This window comes from Humulus lupulus, chromosome 5 (assembly GCF_963169125.1).
Source record: "Humulus lupulus chromosome 5, drHumLupu1.1, whole genome shotgun sequence".
Lineage (NCBI taxonomy): Eukaryota > Viridiplantae > Streptophyta > Magnoliopsida > Rosales > Cannabaceae > Humulus > Humulus lupulus.
This window is the reverse complement of record NC_084797.1, coordinates 14,369,965-14,387,683: the sequence shown is the minus strand read 5'-3', so window position 1 is coordinate 14,387,683 and position 17,719 is coordinate 14,369,965. Positions and strand designations below refer to the sequence as shown.

The 17,719-nt window shown below is 34.6% G+C and overlaps 1 protein-coding gene across 3 annotated transcripts; it reads right to left on the bottom strand.

Annotated features, from left to right (window-relative positions):
- Positions 1 to 12,853: 12,853 nt before the first annotated feature.
- LOC133834499 (calcineurin B-like protein 7) lies at positions 12,854 to 17,390 on the bottom strand. 3 transcript variants are annotated; one of them, XM_062264132.1, is made up of 9 exons: positions 17,251 to 17,390; positions 15,062 to 15,172; positions 14,624 to 14,706; positions 14,394 to 14,486; positions 14,031 to 14,139; positions 13,770 to 13,822; positions 13,602 to 13,682; positions 13,402 to 13,514; positions 12,854 to 13,278 (listed from the first exon to the last, which is right to left on the bottom strand). In XM_062264132.1, exons 1-9 carry the CDS (start codon positions 17,306 to 17,308, stop codon positions 13,215 to 13,217), a joined length of 765 nt encoding a protein of 254 aa, XP_062120116.1. In that variant the 5' UTR covers positions 17,309 to 17,390; the 3' UTR covers positions 12,854 to 13,214. The 3 variants fall into 3 exon arrangements, with proteins under 3 accessions (XP_062120116.1, XP_062120117.1, XP_062120118.1); XM_062264133.1 differs by having other exon boundaries at positions 14,394 to 14,453; positions 17,251 to 17,387; XM_062264134.1 differs by lacking the exon at positions 17,251 to 17,390 and adding an exon at positions 16,563 to 16,744.
- Between the last annotated feature and the right edge of the window lie 329 nt (positions 17,391 to 17,719).

The window sequence follows — 17,719 nt, the reverse complement described above, 5'->3', positions numbered from 1 at the left end:
CATGGGGGTTGGTGGAATTTGAAAGTCAAATGGTGTCTCTAAACTCTATAAATAGGAGCCTATAGCTCACTTGTAAGACACAACTTTTCTATCCATTAGAGCACTTGGCTAGAAATACCTTGAGGCTTGATAATTCCATAAAGTTTTTCCAATATCTGAGAGAGATCCCTTAGTGCTTGAGTTAGGGGGAAATAAGCTTTTGGACAAAGGTTTTAAACCTTGTTCAAGTTGGTGATCCCCAACCCTCTTCACTTAGGTTGTGTAAGTGAGAGTTTTCTTGTATTTATGTTCTCCATTTTATTGTATTTTTTTCTTCTTATTCTCTTGTTCCTTTTACTTGTATATTTTGTATAAGAGTTGTAATCATTTCTTTTGTTTCAACCACTTTTATTTTACTTGTAATTTTTTGCTTAGAGTTGTATTCTCACTATTTTCTTCTTCTTCTTCTTCATTTTCTTTGTTTATTTGTAACTTTCAGTTATAGAGTTGTAACTCATTTTTAATCAATCATTATTTATTTGTAATATATTGCATAGAGTTGTAATTTCTTACCATTTCTATTGAGGCAAATACATTTTTTCCTAACATTCAAAAGTTTATCCCTTTGTTTGTTTCAATAGAAGGTGAGACCATCAAAATCACGAATCAAGACCTAGTGAGGTTGGATAGGTTTGATGGATCGAATTTCACTAGGTGGCAAGACAAGGTGAGATTTCTTTTGACCACTCTCAAAATCGCCTACATTCTAGAATCCACTCTAGAACCTCTCCCAACGCCATCCGACAAGGACACTCCCGAGAGGTGGAGAAGAGAAGGAAGAGGGAGGAGGATAATCTCCTTTGTAGGGGTCATATACTCAATGCCCTTTCCGATAGGCTCTATGACCTCTACACCGAAACCAAATCAGCCAAGGAGATATGGGATGCACTTGAGAAAAAGTGTAAGGCGGAAGAGGAAGGTACCAAAAAGTTTTTGATATCTCAATACTTCGATTTCAAATTTTTTGGTGATAAACCTATTCTTCCTCAAATTCATGAATTGCAAATAATTGTTAATAAACTGAAAGTTTTAAAGATTGAGCTTCCCGAGGCCTTTCAAGCTGGTGTTATAGTGGCTAAATTACCACCAACTTGGAAGAGCTATAGGAAAAGAATCCTTCATAAAAATGAGGATTATTCTTTGGAGGAGATCAAAAAGCATATTCGAATAGAAGATGAATCGATATGTAGAGATAAACTTGTGGAGGGGTCTAATGGAGAGACTTCCAAAGCAAATGTGGTGTCACAACCAAAACATCCCAAAAACAAAGGGAAAAAGGGTAACGAGAAACCTTTGGGTCCAAAAACCAACCCAAACAAATTTAAGGGCGAGAAAGGTCCTTGCTTTGTGTGTGGGAAAAAGGGTCACTATGCTAGAGAGTGTAGGCATTGAAAATACCAACAAGGACCTAAGGTGAACGCAACTCAAGAGGAAAACATAGTTGCTACCCTTAGTGAGGTGAATGCGGTCCAAGGCAAGGTGAAAGGGTGGTGGTATGATACATGTGCCACCGTCCATGTCACCTATGACAAATCATTGTTCAAGACCTTTGAAGAGTCAAAGGGAAACCATGAGATACAAATGGGCAATGAGGGCAACTCCAAGGTACTTGGCAAATGTACTATTGAAGTCTACTTCACCTCCGGCAAGAAAGTTACATTAGTGAATGTACTTTATGTTCCCGAAATTAGTAGAAACTTGGTAAGTGGTGATTTGCTCGGCAAGCCCGACATTAAAGCCATTTTTGAGTTCGGTAAACTTATTGTAACGCCCCAACTCCAGGGACCGCTACAGTGCACATTGCAAACAGTGCTAAACTCGCTAATCGAGTCGTTTGGCCATAGACGTGTAACTAAGTGTGATTATCGGTTTAGGGATTAAAATTTTTGGTTAAGATATAACGTTTCACTAGAACGTTTACTGTATACATTGGGATCCCAAAAATATAATTTCAGAGTCTATTACAAAAAAATGTTTACAACAGGCCGTTCTAAGCGGCAAAACAGGGTTTAACCCTAGTTCCACTTTCAAACCTTGCCCAAGTATTGGTCGAGCAGCTGCATATGTACACATCATCACCTAAGCTCTCCAACTCAAGGATGGTCCAGCTTTCTTTTGCCTTTACCTGCACCACAAAGCACCCATGAGCCGAAGCCCAGCAAGAAAACTCATATGCTCATAAATAGTCATATCATGATATCAAATCATATCTGGCATGCCTAGCAACCATAGCTTAATCAAGCATGCAAATGAATTCAAACAATGCTGGGGTATCCAGGATCAAAAATCCTGCCCTTCCGATTGGAGGACTATCAAGTCAATCCTAGTCAGATGAGTGTTTCAACACTTGAGGTTCTGGTAAACCATGCTGAGTGACCAACAAACAAGTCACTACGGGGCTCAGCACCCAAAGCCATGCGTGTGATGATCAAAATGATCATACAGAGCTCATAGCCCTGATCAAATGAGTGAATATCACTTTGAGGTCCTGTTAAACCATTTGGAGTGACTGACAAGCAAGTCACTAATTCAAATGGAAGAGTGGCTGCTGGGTAAGCCACTAGCCTTCAACAGGTTCTGGTAAACCATACTGAGTGACTGACAAGCAGGTCACTAATTCAAATGGAAGAGTGGCTGCTGGGTAAGCCACTAGCCTTCAAGCGCTTATAATATTCATCAAACTTGAGGTCGGTCCGGCATTAATGCTCGTTGAGTCATTCAATGCAGATGTCGATTAGATCTAATCTTTGTTGGCTTGCGTGGAACATGCTAAGGCCGTCCTGACTAATGAGCCAGCACAATGTGACCAGTGCCCAGTACCACTGCCGAACCTGACTAATGAGTCACAACTTCACAGTTGATACTATGCCAATTCTGACTAATGAGTTAGTACCATGCACAAGTAAGCATTGCTACCAAACATATATCATATGTCAAACATCCAAAGATGGGGCATTCATCATGCTCACTTAACAATCGCTAGCATAATAATGATCATGCACAAACACAGAGACTCAAGCTTTGACCAATCTCATATTCATCATTCATGGCATGCTCTAATCACATGTTTCTCGTGCGTCATATGCATCGCACTTAATCATCCAGCATGCCTCAATAATAATCATATGCAAATGGGCAAAATTTCCAAGCATTAATTATGCTGTCAATGTTTACATTTAAACATCCAACATGCATCAAACATAACCATGCATGTCACATATGGGGTGCAGTTTTCTTACCTTGGGTTCGAGCAAGAATTGGTAAAAGAACGACCCTTGAGAACGATCAACTTTTAGTCCTTTAGCGGTCACCTAGTCATAACCAAAAATATAGCATCATCAATGAAAATGAAAACAAAGGTTCCCAAACCAATATCTAGCCTCCGGGACATCAATCCACACTTAACCGGGTAGTAGGATCGACCCCGAGGCCTAAAGCTAGCATCCCCAAGTCAAAAACCCATTTCTGGCCAAAAATGCTTCCCTGGGCCGCAGCCCTCCCTAGCCGTGCCACGGCTTACCTCTTAGACAAAGGCTCATCTCCCTCAGAAAACCACGCAGGCCGCGGCTCACCATAGCCAGGCCGCAGCTCATTAAGCAAAACAGCAAGAACCAGATTTTTCTCCCCTGCGTTTCCCTCGAAACCAAACCTTCAAACCAGTCCCAAACATCATTCAAATACCCAATTCAACCCCTAAACTTCATCTACAACTCACCCTCATCAAAACCCAAGTTAAACACCAACCAAACTTCCATTAATTCCAACTAACCACCAAGAAATCACAAGCTGAAACTTAAAAGAAAACTGAGTATAACAAGACTTTCATGGCTGAGTTTCCTTACCTCAAGCTTGGTTTTAAATCCCCTTCAATGGCTGAATCAAGTTCCTAAGCTCAAACATTGATTTCCTAGCTTATTCCTTCAAATTGGTTTCAAAATCCCAAAGAGAGAAAGAGGGAAAATGGTGCACGGGTGAGGGAGAGAAAGAAGGTTGATGATGCTCTGTTTTTTAACAATTCCACAGCCTTCTAAACTCAAAGGGCTGATATATATCTTAGGGGTGAAAAGACTATTTTGCCCCTAGGTCAAATAAATGCTTCTAAACACTCCCAAGGGTAAAATCGCCATTTCCCATCTATCTCGTTAATTATAATTAACACCCTCCAATTCCCATTATTCTCAATTTCTCAAATACCAATAATTTACATCTCGTTAACCTTTAATTCCCAGCAACATTCTAATCACCAAATTACTCCGAGACTCACTCCGAGCCCCGAACTTAATCCCATTATGACTAGACCGAAAACCTGGATTTCCATGATCGTCTCATGCCGAATGGCTCGAGACAATCCACATATAATGTGGTAATATTTATAATTCACCCATATGCATGAAAATACACAATCACGCCCCCAACGGCCAAATTACCAAAATGCCCTTGCAATTAAAATATGAACCCATATGCATGCATTCACCATCATATAATAATATAATTCACATAAACATGCATATAATCATTAAATACCATACTAAATCAATTATGGCCCTCCCGGCCTCCTAATCAAGGTCTTAAACCTTATTAGGAAATTTGAGGCATTACACTTATACTTACCAAATCAAATGTATCCTTGGGAAAATGGTACTCTTGTGAGGGAATGGTTAGATTGTGCACCAATGATGTAACTTTCAATGTTATCAATAAAAATGCTAATTCCGCCTATATTGTTGAGTATATTCTTTATTTTTGTGGCATCTTAGACTATCGCATATAGGTTTTTCAACCATGAAAAGAGTAGTAAAATGTAGTATGATTGAATGCAATATTAAAAACTATGGTAAATGTGAAACATGTGTTAAGGCAAAAATGATTAAGAAACCATTTCCTAGTGTAGAAAGATCATCTAATTTACTAGATTTAATCCATAGTGATCTTTGTGAATTAAATGGTGTTTTAACTAGAGGTGGTAAAATGTATTTTCTTACTTTTATAGATGATTTTAGTAGATATACCTATGTGTTTCTTTTAAAGCATAAATATGAAACTTTTGATGCTTTTAAATTGTATAAATTAGAAGTTGAAAATCAACTAAATAAAAAAATTAAGGTGCTAAGAAGTGATAGAGGAGGAGAGTACTTCTCTAATGAATTCAATACATTTTGTGAAAAAAATGATACAATTCATGAGTGCACTGCACCTTATACACCACAACACAATGGTGTTGCCGAAAGGAAAAATATGACTTATTTAGAGATGATAAATTCTATGTTGGTGTTTTCTAAGTCGAACTTCAACTTATGGGGTGAAGCGCTTTTAACCGCTTGCCACATTCTTAATCGAATACCGATGAAGAAAAATGAGATATCTCCATATGAGTTATGGAAAGGAAGAAAACCCAACATAGGGTACTTCAAAGTGTGGGGGTGTCTTGCATATTGCAAGAAAAATGAACCTAATAGAACAAAGTTAGGTTCAAGAGCCATAAAGTGTGCTTTTGTTGGTTATGCCAACAATAGTAAAGCTTATAGGCTATTAAACTTAGAGTCTAATATTGTGATTGAATCTAGAGAAGTTGAATTTTTTTTAGAATATGTTATGTGACAACAATTCTCAAGCTTCAACATCTCTAAAGGAGAATTTGTTATATGAGAAAAATTCTCAAGCTTCTACATCCAAAGTTGATTCTCAAGAGGAGAATTCTCAAAAGGATGTAAAGCAACCCTTTGAACCTAGAAGAAGTCAAAGGCTTAAAAATCATAAAATTCTAGTAGTAGTGGATTCTCAACGAATTTCATTCTACATGGTAGAAGGAAATAGAGAGGAAGTCATTAGGAAAATTCCTATTGTACTTCTCGTTGAGGATGATCCTAAGACTTATAGAGAAGCTATGCAATCGAGAGATAGTGCATTTTGGAAAGAAGCCATCAATGATGAGATGGATTCCATTCTTTCCAATAACACTTGGGAATTGGTAGACCTCCCACCGGGGTCTAAGCCAATTGGGTGTAAGTGGGTATTTAGGAGAAAATACCACACTGAGGGCACTATCCAAACCTTTAAAGCTAGATTAGTAGCTAAAGGGTTTAGGCAAAAAGAGGGTATCGATTATTTCGATACCTATGCGCCTGTTGCAAGAACAACTTCTATAAAAATTTTGTTCGCTTTAGCTTCTATACACAACTTGTATGTTCATCAAATGGATGTCAAAACGACATTTCTTAATGGTGGCCTCAATGAGGAGGTCTATATGGAACAACCCAAAGGGTTTGTCCTACCAAAATATGAACATAAAGTTTGTAGACTTGTAAAATCCTTATATGGATTGAAACAAGCTCCTAAGCAATGGCATGAGAAATTTGATCAAGCCATCATGTCTAATGGGTTTAGACATAACAATGGAGCAAGTTTTTGTATTCCAAAACTTGTAAGGGATATGTGATCATTGTTTGCTTATATGTGGATGACATGCTTAATCTAAGTAATAGCATGAAAGGGATAGAAGAAACGAAGAGGTTTCTATCATCAACCTTCATGATGAAAGATCTTGGAGAAGTTGATACCATACTCGGTATCAAAGTAAAGAAACATAGTGGGGGTTTTGCGCTAGGACAAGCCCACTACGTTGAGAAAGTATTGAGCAAATTTAACCATCTCAAGGTTAAAGATGTCAATACTCCATTCGATCATAGTGTAAAACTAGAGAAGAATGAAGGAAGAGCGGTGGCTCAATTGGAGTACGCTAGTGCTATAGGGAGTCTAATGTACGCTGCCCAGTGTACTAGACCTGATATAGCATTTGCGGTAAGTAAACTTAGTAGGTTTACAAGTAATCCAAGTGTGGATCACTGGAAGGCAATTGGAAGAGTCCTTGGTTATCTCAAGAAAACCAAAGGACTAAGCCTTCACTACTCCAAATTTCCTTCGATATTAGAAGGATATACAGATGCAAGTTGGATATCCAATCTTGGGGACAACTTGTCCACAACTGGTTGGGTATTTACACTTGGTGGAGGTGCAACTTCTTGGGGTTCCAAGAAACAAACCTGTATATCTCATTCCACCATGGAAGCAGAGTTCATAGCTCTAGCTGCTACTGGAAAAGAGGCCGAATGGTTAAGGGATCTATTGATAGAGATTCCCCTAATCAAAGATAATGTATCTACTATATCGATACATTGTGATAGCCAAGCAACATTGGCTAGAGCATACAGCGGAGTGTATAATGGGAAGTCTAGACATATTAGTCTAAGACATGGATATGTAAGAGAATTGATTCAAAGAGGAGTCATCTCAATATCCTATGTGAGAACAAGTGAAAATCTGGCGGATCCTTTCACTAAGCCACTAACGAGGGATTTAGTGGCTGCATCATCTCAAGGGATGGGACTTAAACTCCCTAAAGAGATTCACGATTGATGGCAACCTATCTTAACACTAGTTATTCAACTAGTGTTAGGTTCAATAGGTAATAACAAGTCAATCAAGTGAATATTAGTTGTACTCAAAACAAGTCCCATCTGAGATATTGAGTACCTGTGTGTTACCAAGTGGAGGGTTAAAACCGAAAGGTTTTTTGATAGAATTCAGTCTTGTAAAAGACAAGTATTTTTGGTAACAAAATACTGTAAGAATTCTACCTATATGGACCTAGGGGTGGTGCCGCCTCTCATAAGAATTGGGAGTATTCTCAAGAACGTCCATGAATGGAAAGTGCACATGGCCATTAACGGTGCAAAGCGAGACATAGAGGTCGCAAGTGAACATCGCAAAGGTGTGTGTATTATCACCGATTTGTCATTATGAAAAGATGGTTCAATGCCTAGTGCAACCAAATTTTCGACAAATTTTGTGATAATTACACTATAGTAAAGTTCAAGTTGAAAAACACTTTGCTTTATGCACTAATGCAATGACTCCTATAAGAGAGATTTCTTATTTAATCAAGTGGGGGATATGTTATATTTCAAAATATAATGATTGATTAAATAAGTGTTACAATAGATAACTATTTAATCTAGTGGGGGAATGTTATATTATTTTATAATATAATGTAATATTATATTATATTATAATATAATGTTTAGATTAAATAAATGTGACAAAGAGTGTCACATATTGTAACATATAATAGAGAGTTACAATATTTAGATATATGAGATATATCCAAATAATGTAACATATTTGGTGTTACAAATTTGTAACGTCCAAATATTACCCTTTATTGTGTAAATTTATTGTTACACAATATTGAGATGAATTTCATAAAGCCATATGTGAAATGATTGTTAAAGATATGATTTTAACCCCAATAATGTGTTTTGGGAGTTACAAAATCAGTTGGGATGGCTTGAAACCGCTTGGAAAAATAGCACATTTTTAAGTGCTGAAAAATAGCACAAAATCAGTTGGGACAGAGACTAGTGGCCGCGGCCACAGGCCAAAAACTGACCAATTTTTCAGTTTTTTCAATCTTTGTTGAACGGCTCAAAAAACCCAAATAACTCCCAAATCTCATTTTTAATTTCATATTAATCCAATTAAACATTGGTAACAGCCATGGGGGTTGGTGGAATTTGAAATTCAAATGGTGTCTCTAAACTCTATAAATAGGAGCCTATAACTCACTTGTAAGACACAACTTTTCTATCCATTAGAGGACTTGGCTAGAAACACCTTGAGGCTTGAAAATTCCAGAAAGCTTTTCCAATATCTGAGAGAGATCCCTTAGTGCTTGAGTTAGGGGGAAATAAGCTTTTGGACAAAGGTTTTAAACCTTGTTCAAGTTGGTGATCCCCAACCCTCTTTACTTAGGTTGTGTAAGTGAGAGTTTTCTTGTATTTCTGTTCTCCATTTTATTGTATTGTTTTCTTCTTATTCTCTTGTTCCTTTTACTTGTATATTTTGTTTAAGAGTTGTAATCCTTTCTTTTGTTTCAATCACCTTTATTTTACTTGCAATTTTTTGCTTAGAGTTGTATTCTCACTATTCTCTTCTTCTTCATCATCTTCTTCATTTTCTTTGTTTATTTGTAATTTTCAGTTATAGAGTTGTAACTCCTTTTTAATCAATCATTATTTATTTGTAATATATTGCATAGAGTTGTAATTTCTTACCATTTCCATTGAGGCAAATACATTTTTTCCTAACATGAAGTTCGTTCAGATTACGAAAAGAAAGCAAGGACACTTGATAGACATCAAGAGGTGTGTTTTCTATTCACTTGCTTATGATTAATGTATGTATATTAATGGATCCGCATATTTAAAGGTAGTTTAAATATGTTACAAAAAAAAATTTGTTGTACACTGGGCCAACCCACCACCATTTCGCTGCGCATTAGGAAACTTGTTCCTAATAATGAATGCTCTGTAGAGCAACGAAGTTTGGGATCTTTTTGAGTTGCCAAATATGGTGAAGGCCATTGGGTGTAAATGAGTCTTCAAATAAAGAAAGACTCATTAGGAAACATTGAGAGATAAAACGATACTTATTGCTAAGGGATTCACTAAAAAAGAAGTAGTTGATTACACATGGAACTTTTCTTTTGTTTCTAAGAAAGATTTCCTTAAAGTAATCTTGGCATTAGTTGCTTATTTCGGTTTAGAGCTACAAAAAATGGATGTGAAAATTGTTTTCCTAAATGGTGGCTAGAGGAGGAGGTATACATGAAACAACCAGAAGAATTCTCCTCTAGTGATGGTGAGCATCTGGTATGCAAGCTTAAGAAGTCCATCTATGTACTAAAACAAGTGTTCTGCCAACGATATTCAAAATTCCATTATGTCGTCTCTTTCTTTGGGTTTGAAGAGAATGTCATGGATCAATATATATACCAAAAGGCTAGTGGGAGTAAGATTTATTTTCTTGTTTTATATGTGGACGGTATTCTTCTTGCAACCAATGGTGGGGGTTTTCTCCATGAGTTGAAACAGTTCCTCTCAAAGAACTTTGAGATGAAGGATAATGGTGATGCATCTTATGTCCTTGGCATTAAGAACTATTGAGATATATATCAAGGTATTTTAGGTCTATCTCAAGAAGCCTACATAAAAAAAAAATTAGAGAGATTTTGGATGAAATATTGTTCTCCGAGTGTTGCTCCTATTATTGAGGGTGATAAATTAAATTTGAGCCAACATTCGGATAATGATCTGGAAAGCCAAGAAATGAAGAACATTCCTTATGCTCCAACTGTCGGAAGCCTGATGTATGCTCAAAACCTGACATTGCATTAACTGTCGAAATGATAGGATGATATCATAATAACTTAAGTTAGACCATCTAAGAGCTACATAGAAAGTGATGAGGTATATTTATGATACCAAGAATTACATGCATATATTGAGATGATCTGACAATCTAGAAATAGTTAACTACTTAGATTCAGTCATCTCTGGTTATATTGATTCACATAATTCAACTTTTGATTATGTTTTATATTTACTGGTAGAGTTGTGTCACGGAAAACCCTGATTGTTACTTCCACTTTAGAAGTCAGATTCATTTATTGTTTTGAGGATACTTCGTATGGTGTATAGTTATAGAGTTTCAGGTTTTAGAGTGGTAGATTCTATTTCTACGATATAAAGAAAACCTTGCGGCAAATTCAGTTGCAGTCTTTATGGCTTGAAACAACAATAATTGTAGTTGAAGTTAGCATATCGACATTAAATATTTAGCCACGAAGGAGCGTGTTAAAGAAAATTAAAGTGGTCGTTAAGCACGCAAGCACTAAATTTAATTATCGCAGATCCATTCACTAAAATCATGCCACCACATAAATTTAAGAATCATGAAGTGAATATATGAGATTATGTTTCCCTTATGTAATTTTTCATTAAAACTTATTAATGAAACTCTTATTTAGATATTTTCTCATATTCATATGCACATTAATTTCATTTGAGAAAATTTATCTTCATTGGACCTGAATAAACATAGAGTTTGTTCATTTAGTTGCATTGCCACATAAAGTATGTTGTTAAGTAATAAATACATTGTAATACATGAAAGATAATACTCGTCATTAAAGAAGACATATCACTATGATTCATGTGTTTGTTACCTAACAAGGATAATCATTGGGCTTAAGTGGTACTTTAGTTTAAATAATGTAGACCAAGTAGGAGAATGTTATAATATTATTAATTAATTAGAATTACCAAAAACCATAATTATAATTGATTCTAATTAAAGTCAATATTGAGATTAATTGACAAATATTCTCAATATGGTCAGTATTAATTCAGTTACTCAATTTCATATATTGAGTTACCAATATTTCATATTTTGTCAAATATTCTTACATCAATTGTGACAGAGACCTTGATGGAAGGTCCCTCCTATATAAATAGGGTTCTGGTCCCCACGCTCAACGCTCATTCTCATACTCCATCTAAAGAGTTAGTGAGAGCTTGAAAATCATTTACCCTCGCTGATACTCTTTTCTTTTCTTTTTGCAGATCTAAAGCTTTTAGATCAAGGTTGTTATCAAAATCAATGGATGGAGGTATACTCTAACGATCCTCCTTAATTTTGTGACAATCCTATTTAGTCTGCTCCGAATATTACGATTGTTATGTATCTAGATAAATTATCTTACACAAGGCGATAATAGTTTATGAGAGAGTCTTATATTGTTTAAATCAATGCTTTTGTACAAATTGGTTAATTCTTTAGGTGTGGCCTCATGGAGGTAGGTTATCCGAAATAATTGCTGAACCACGTAAAAATTCTCTTGTGTTGATTTTTACTTGTTTTCTGTTTCTGTTTTTGTCTTGACATTCATCACAGTTGTGATAATAATAAAAGAATCTGTTTAAACAACTTAATCAGTATTATGCATTTACTTAAGTTATTTAATTCAAGAGTAATAATATGTGCACCCAAAATATACACCAAAACATTATACACAGTAATGTAGCAGTTTAGCCTAGCCTATCACATTTATTAAAATTGAGACCTACTATTTTAAAAAACAGTAACACGTCACTATGTACTCTGTGTAATGTTTGAGTGTATATTTTGGATGCACATATCATTACTCTTAATTCAAATCACTTGGTAAACATAAAATACAGAATTTCAGAATGTATACTTGCATCCGTCATCTTCCTCATCTTTGAGGAAGAAGAACATTGCGACGACAGTGTTTATTGAGATTTTATAGTGCTTGCTCGCTTTTATTTTAAGACCAAAGCTCCACCAACTAGCGCACTTATTTCATGGCCTTATCTCTAAAACCAGCTTACCCTTCTACCTCGGCCTTTTCTCTAAAACCATCTTATTAATTCAATGATGGTTTAAGTTTGTTTAATTTTTGATAAATTAATGAATGCAATTCTAAGGAATGAAATTTCTGCCAATATTATTAATAATTTCCAAATTAAAATAAGAAAAGATAATTATTCTCTCGAAATTGAGGAATAATAATTTTTTAGAAAAATATTTATTAAGCCAAAATTGTGTGTGTATATATATAGTTAGGTGACAATTTATTTATTTATTTAAAAAGAATTGTTGTCAAAATATAATAAAATTCAGGCAATTCTATTATTACCTTATTTCCTTTCTATCTATCTATATATATATTTTAATTTATTTTTATATATATCTTAAATTAATGTTTCTTATTACACACTCTCCAAACACATCCAACTTATAATTATTTTTCATAAAAGTATAAGGGTTATATTTTTACTTTCGAGTATTTCTATTCTTGATCAGAATTCAGCAGCGAGGAAGAAAAAAATAGAATTTATTCTAAAATTTTGAGAATTTATAGACGGTTTATTTGGAAAGTGGGGAAGAGAAAAAATAAGGGTGATAAGTTATATTATAATTTATTATGCATAGATTTATATTAGTAATAACAAATACTTCCAAAGGTGCAAAAACTTTGACAAGGAAGAGGTTTCAAATGACATTAACTTGCACATGTATGAACTTTATTTACAGTTCTTTTCTTTAGCTCTCTGCTAGTTCTGCAATTTGACCAACTAGTTGAGATTTCGAAGATTGCGGTGGTAACGTGCAGCTCAAGGGATGATTTATTTTTCGACTTTGCTCTTCGTTTTCCCTTCCTTGTAATGTCATCTTAGTGATGAAGCTGTTTGATCTTTGAATTGCTTCATTGAAAGATGGTCCATTGTTGATATCTTCATATCATATCTTATGTTTCATATTTCTGAATCTTCTACTTCAGAGCTCAACACAAAGCTAGGAAAAGCTAGAGTTATATCCCTGAAAATGGAGAAAACACAAGTGTAATGAGCTATTTGGTAATTGGAATAAGAACAAATAACTACAGCATGTAAGCTCAGAGTCTTTGATGATCAATAGCCTTTAACACAATTTATTACTCACTTTAAATATGGTAAAGTCATGTTCCTTATCAGAGTTGGATGTTTCAACACAAATGCTTTCCACTCTTCTTGGTCGATCTTTCCATCGCCTTTCGAATCAGCATCGCTAAATGTCTGAAGAAAATAAAGACTTCAGAAGTGTTCGGTTGAAATAGAAAACATGAAAAAGAAAAGATTTTATTAAATGTATCCAATCCTCACCTTTTCCACGATTTGTTCAATGACATCATCTGAAAGTACCAAATCTGATTCGTGCAAAAGGGCCAAAACCATCTCTTTCAACTGTTAACAAAATGCAAATTCAGTAACTCAGAATCTCAGATAAATACAAAGCTTTTATAAGAAAATAAAATATCTTGTAATACTCACCTCCTCGCGCTCAATATATCCTGTGTGTCTCAGATCATACAATCTAAAAGCAACTGCAAAAAAAAAAAAATTGCATTCACCAACTTAGTAAATGTTTATATAGTTTATCCAAATCAAAATAAAATATATGATTCTCTCTCTTTTTTTACTATAGTAATGAATGGTTTTCTTTGACTAACTAGTTCTGACTTCTGTTTTGTTATTCTAATGGTGGCAGGTGAAACAGTTAGAGCATAAAAACACTAGAAATTTTTAACTTACATGCAATTTTGTCTTCAACATCTGCATTAGGGTGAAACACACCCAGTGATCGAACAAATTCTCCAAACTCAATAACCCCATTGCGCTTAACATCGAACAAATCGAAAATCTACAAGAACACTCAAAATAGCTAGTTTTAGAACAAGAATCAAACCATTTGTTTCTGAAGGCTTTACTGTCAAACATCCATGATTGTTTGAAAGTACAAAGTAGATGCTTAAAAAATCAAATAAAAGAAATGAATACATGAGCATTAAGAAATGGCATCATCAACAGGAGACATGACCATTGATATAGAACATTTCTAAGATCCATGAACAACTAGATGCCCTATTTTATAGAAGAGAAGCCAACATTACTCACCCTATCTGCAAAAAGATTCCTTCTATTTCTGTTTTTGAAGAGTGCAAGCTGGAATTCTTCCTGGTTATGGACAAGGACAAGATGGGAAATTTTCTTTTAATAGGACATAATCAATAAAAACATGTCAGAGCAGTAAGATAGCTGAAATAATATGAACAACATTGACAAGGCAGAAGTAGAAGAGTGATCGCTATTAATCACTTTACAAATTATGACATTAGGAGATGCACCTTATGGATAAGACCGTCATCGATTATAGAGCTGCTCAATTTTTTAAAAAGCTCGTACAAGGCTTCTACTTCACTTATTGTGACTGCAAAAAAAAAAAAGAAAGGAAAATAGATCAATTATGTATTCTCATATCTAGTTCTTGACAGTGGAGTCATGATGTTGTTCAAAACATTAACAATCACACATTCTCTTCTGAAAGTTACATCCAATAGCTCTTGCAAATTACAATGAACTCCACCAATAACTTTATATTGGAAGTAAGTAAAGTAGGCAGGTATGCATTTACATTTTTGCAAGTGTATATATAAATCAGGTTTCTCTTGTAAGTTTTCCAAAATGGTGTTGAAGGTTAACAAAACAGGTTAAGAGTTTCCACTGATTCAAATAGAAATAAATAAGTTACATGAGACTATGATAGTGGTTTTTATGCAACTCACATGGTGTTTCAGCAGCAAGAACAGTAGGCTCTTCATAGCCAGGGGTTTTCACTTGCTTGGATGGATAGCAGCCCATTATTGAAGCATAACTCGAGACCAAAATTTTAAGAGCTGCAGAAGACAAACCAAAAAATCACTGTTAAATCAAGACTAGAGGAAACCAATCCAATGATGACCAGTAATGTGTAGATATTTCTTTACTGCCACACACAGACACACAACACACCCATATTATTACTCCCTATGGACCGTATGATAAAGGAATGGCAGGACATACAGGCACACAGAACCAAAAACTTCTAAGGCTCATACGTTACTATAATTATTAAGTATTCAGATACAGGTTCTAGTGGGACCAAGCAAGTAGAATATGGCTCCCAGTGTCTGAAATTCAGTGGATATATGTAGTAGATATTCCAGCACCACAGTATCTTTCATTTTTGGCTAAAGACATAATATCTTTCTTTAGTTATTAAAGGTTCAGATTTGATCTTCCCTTGTCTAATCTAAATATAATACAAAATTTCAAGGGACTCATTCTGTCAATCCAAGTAAAGAAAAACATAAGAACACACACCACCTATTACACTCAATAATTTGGCTCTTGTTGTTCGAACTTTTCTCACAGAAAATAAATTATTTAAGTAAGAAAATAAAAAGCAGTAATATAAAAAATTGATTACATGTCTCTAAATTCTCTTCGTGTCAAAGTCAGATCTCATTTCAGTAGTAAAAACAGAGCAATTTTTACAGTATGAACATTACATTGGACTGATAAGAGAAGAGACTTTACACTGAAACTAGAATGAAAGTTGAAGTAAAAGATCAAGCTGGCTAAGCAGAACAATAATTGTTTTGAAAGTCAAATTAATCATATTGAAAAGACAGTACTTGCTTATACAATCATGGTCTTAGACTCCCAAAAAAGAAAATGCAGAAAAACCAACCATTTACAAAACCAAGTTCCACGAGTCATAATTATTGAACCAAATAGAGAAAAGTAATAATAATGTTCAAATTCTGGGAAATGTCAAAATCCCATTTTGCCCCTTTTGGTAGCTGGGAAAACGCATGAAAAAAAATCATTGGATTGTTCATCTCTTAAACCATTTTTTTTCCTTTCTCAAACGTTCATCCCTTAAACTTGAGATGCAAAGGACTTGGGAGACAATGGGAAGCAGAGAAAACACCAAGAAAGACAAATACGGCTCCTAAAGGTCATCGCCTTCCTTTTTCCCCATCTTTTCTCATCAACCAAACAAGTTAACAACAAAAAAAAACAAAAATGCATAAAGTTCAAAACCCAATTCACAAATGAATTACAATTTGAAAAAGAAAGTCCCAAAAAGGAAAAGAAAGCATGGTTCAATAATTCGAAAGAAGACGAAAATGTACCAAGCTGAAAACCCAGTTCACAAAATGCCACACAATATTAAAAAAAAAAAACGTAAATCAAGAATCCAAAAGAGGTTCAAACCAGAAAGAAAGAAGAAATATGTACCTGTGAGAGTGATTATGAAGAAAGTTGTGTAATGTAATTGAGTTTGTATTATATACAAATATTTATATATATAGCACACACTATATAATAATAATCGTATTAGTTTGAGTTGAAAAGATCATAGCTTTCTCAGCTATTCCCTCCAAATGGGGTCGAAATTACAACTCTGTCTCCCAATTGAGATGAAACAACCCTTTTTTAAAGCGTTCACGTTCGCTATCGCTATCACTTTCAACTTTTATATATTTATTTATTATAATAATAATAATTATTATTTTATTTATCTTGATATCAAGCTCTGAAATGGACCACACACACTGCTTTCGTTCAACGTTTTATGTATTCTAAATTTCGTTTTCTCAAATTTCGTTCAAATTGCTGGATATAGCTTCGATGAGGGGAACTCCCACTGTAGTGCCCATCGAATTTTCGTAGTTGCAATGAACAAGTCGTTCCATAAAAAAAATGAAAAAAAAAGGAATAAAAACCCAATTCACAAATGAATTATAATTTGAAAAAGAAAGTCCCAAAAAGGAAAAGAAAGCATGATTCAATAATTCGAAAGAAGACGAAAATGTACCAAGCTGAAAACCCAGTTCACAAAATGCCACACAATATTAAAAAAAAAAAATACATAAATCAAGAATCCAAAAGAGGTTCAAACCAGAAAGAAAGAAGAAATATGTACCTGTGAGAGTGATTATGAAGAAAGTTGTGTAATGTAATTGAGTTTGTATTATATACATATATTTGTATATATATATATAGACACACACTATATAATAATAATCGTATTAGTTTGAGTTGAAAAGATCATAGCTTTCTCAGCTATTCCCTCCAAATGGGGTCGAAATTACAACTCTGTCTCCTTATTGAGGTGAAACAACCCTTTTTTAAAGCGTTCACGTTCGCTTTCGCTTTCGCTATCACTTTCAACTTTTATATATTTATTTATTATAATAATAATTATTATTTTATTTATCTTGATATCAAGCTCTGAAATGGACCACACACACTGCTTTCGTTCAACGTTTTATGTATTCTAAATTTCGTTTTCTCAAATTTCGTTCAAATAGTTGGATATAGCTTCGATGAGGGGAACTCCCACTGTAGTTCCCATCGAATTTTCGTAGTTGCAATGAACAAGTTGTTCCATA

Bases quoted from the DNA above. Each gene is read 5' to 3' on its own strand.
- LOC133834499 (XM_062264132.1), bottom strand. From the start codon at position 17,308: ATGTATATAATACAAACTCAATTACATTACACAACTTTCTTCATAATC. The intron at 13,823-14,030 runs GTAAGTTAAAAA...TTTTTTTTGCAG, and splicing joins TGTTGAAGACAAAATTGCAT to TTGCTTTTAGATTGTATGAT. The intron at 13,683-13,769 runs GTGAGTATTACA...TTTTGTTAACAG, and splicing joins GATATATTGAGCGCGAGGAG to TTGAAAGAGATGGTTTTGGC.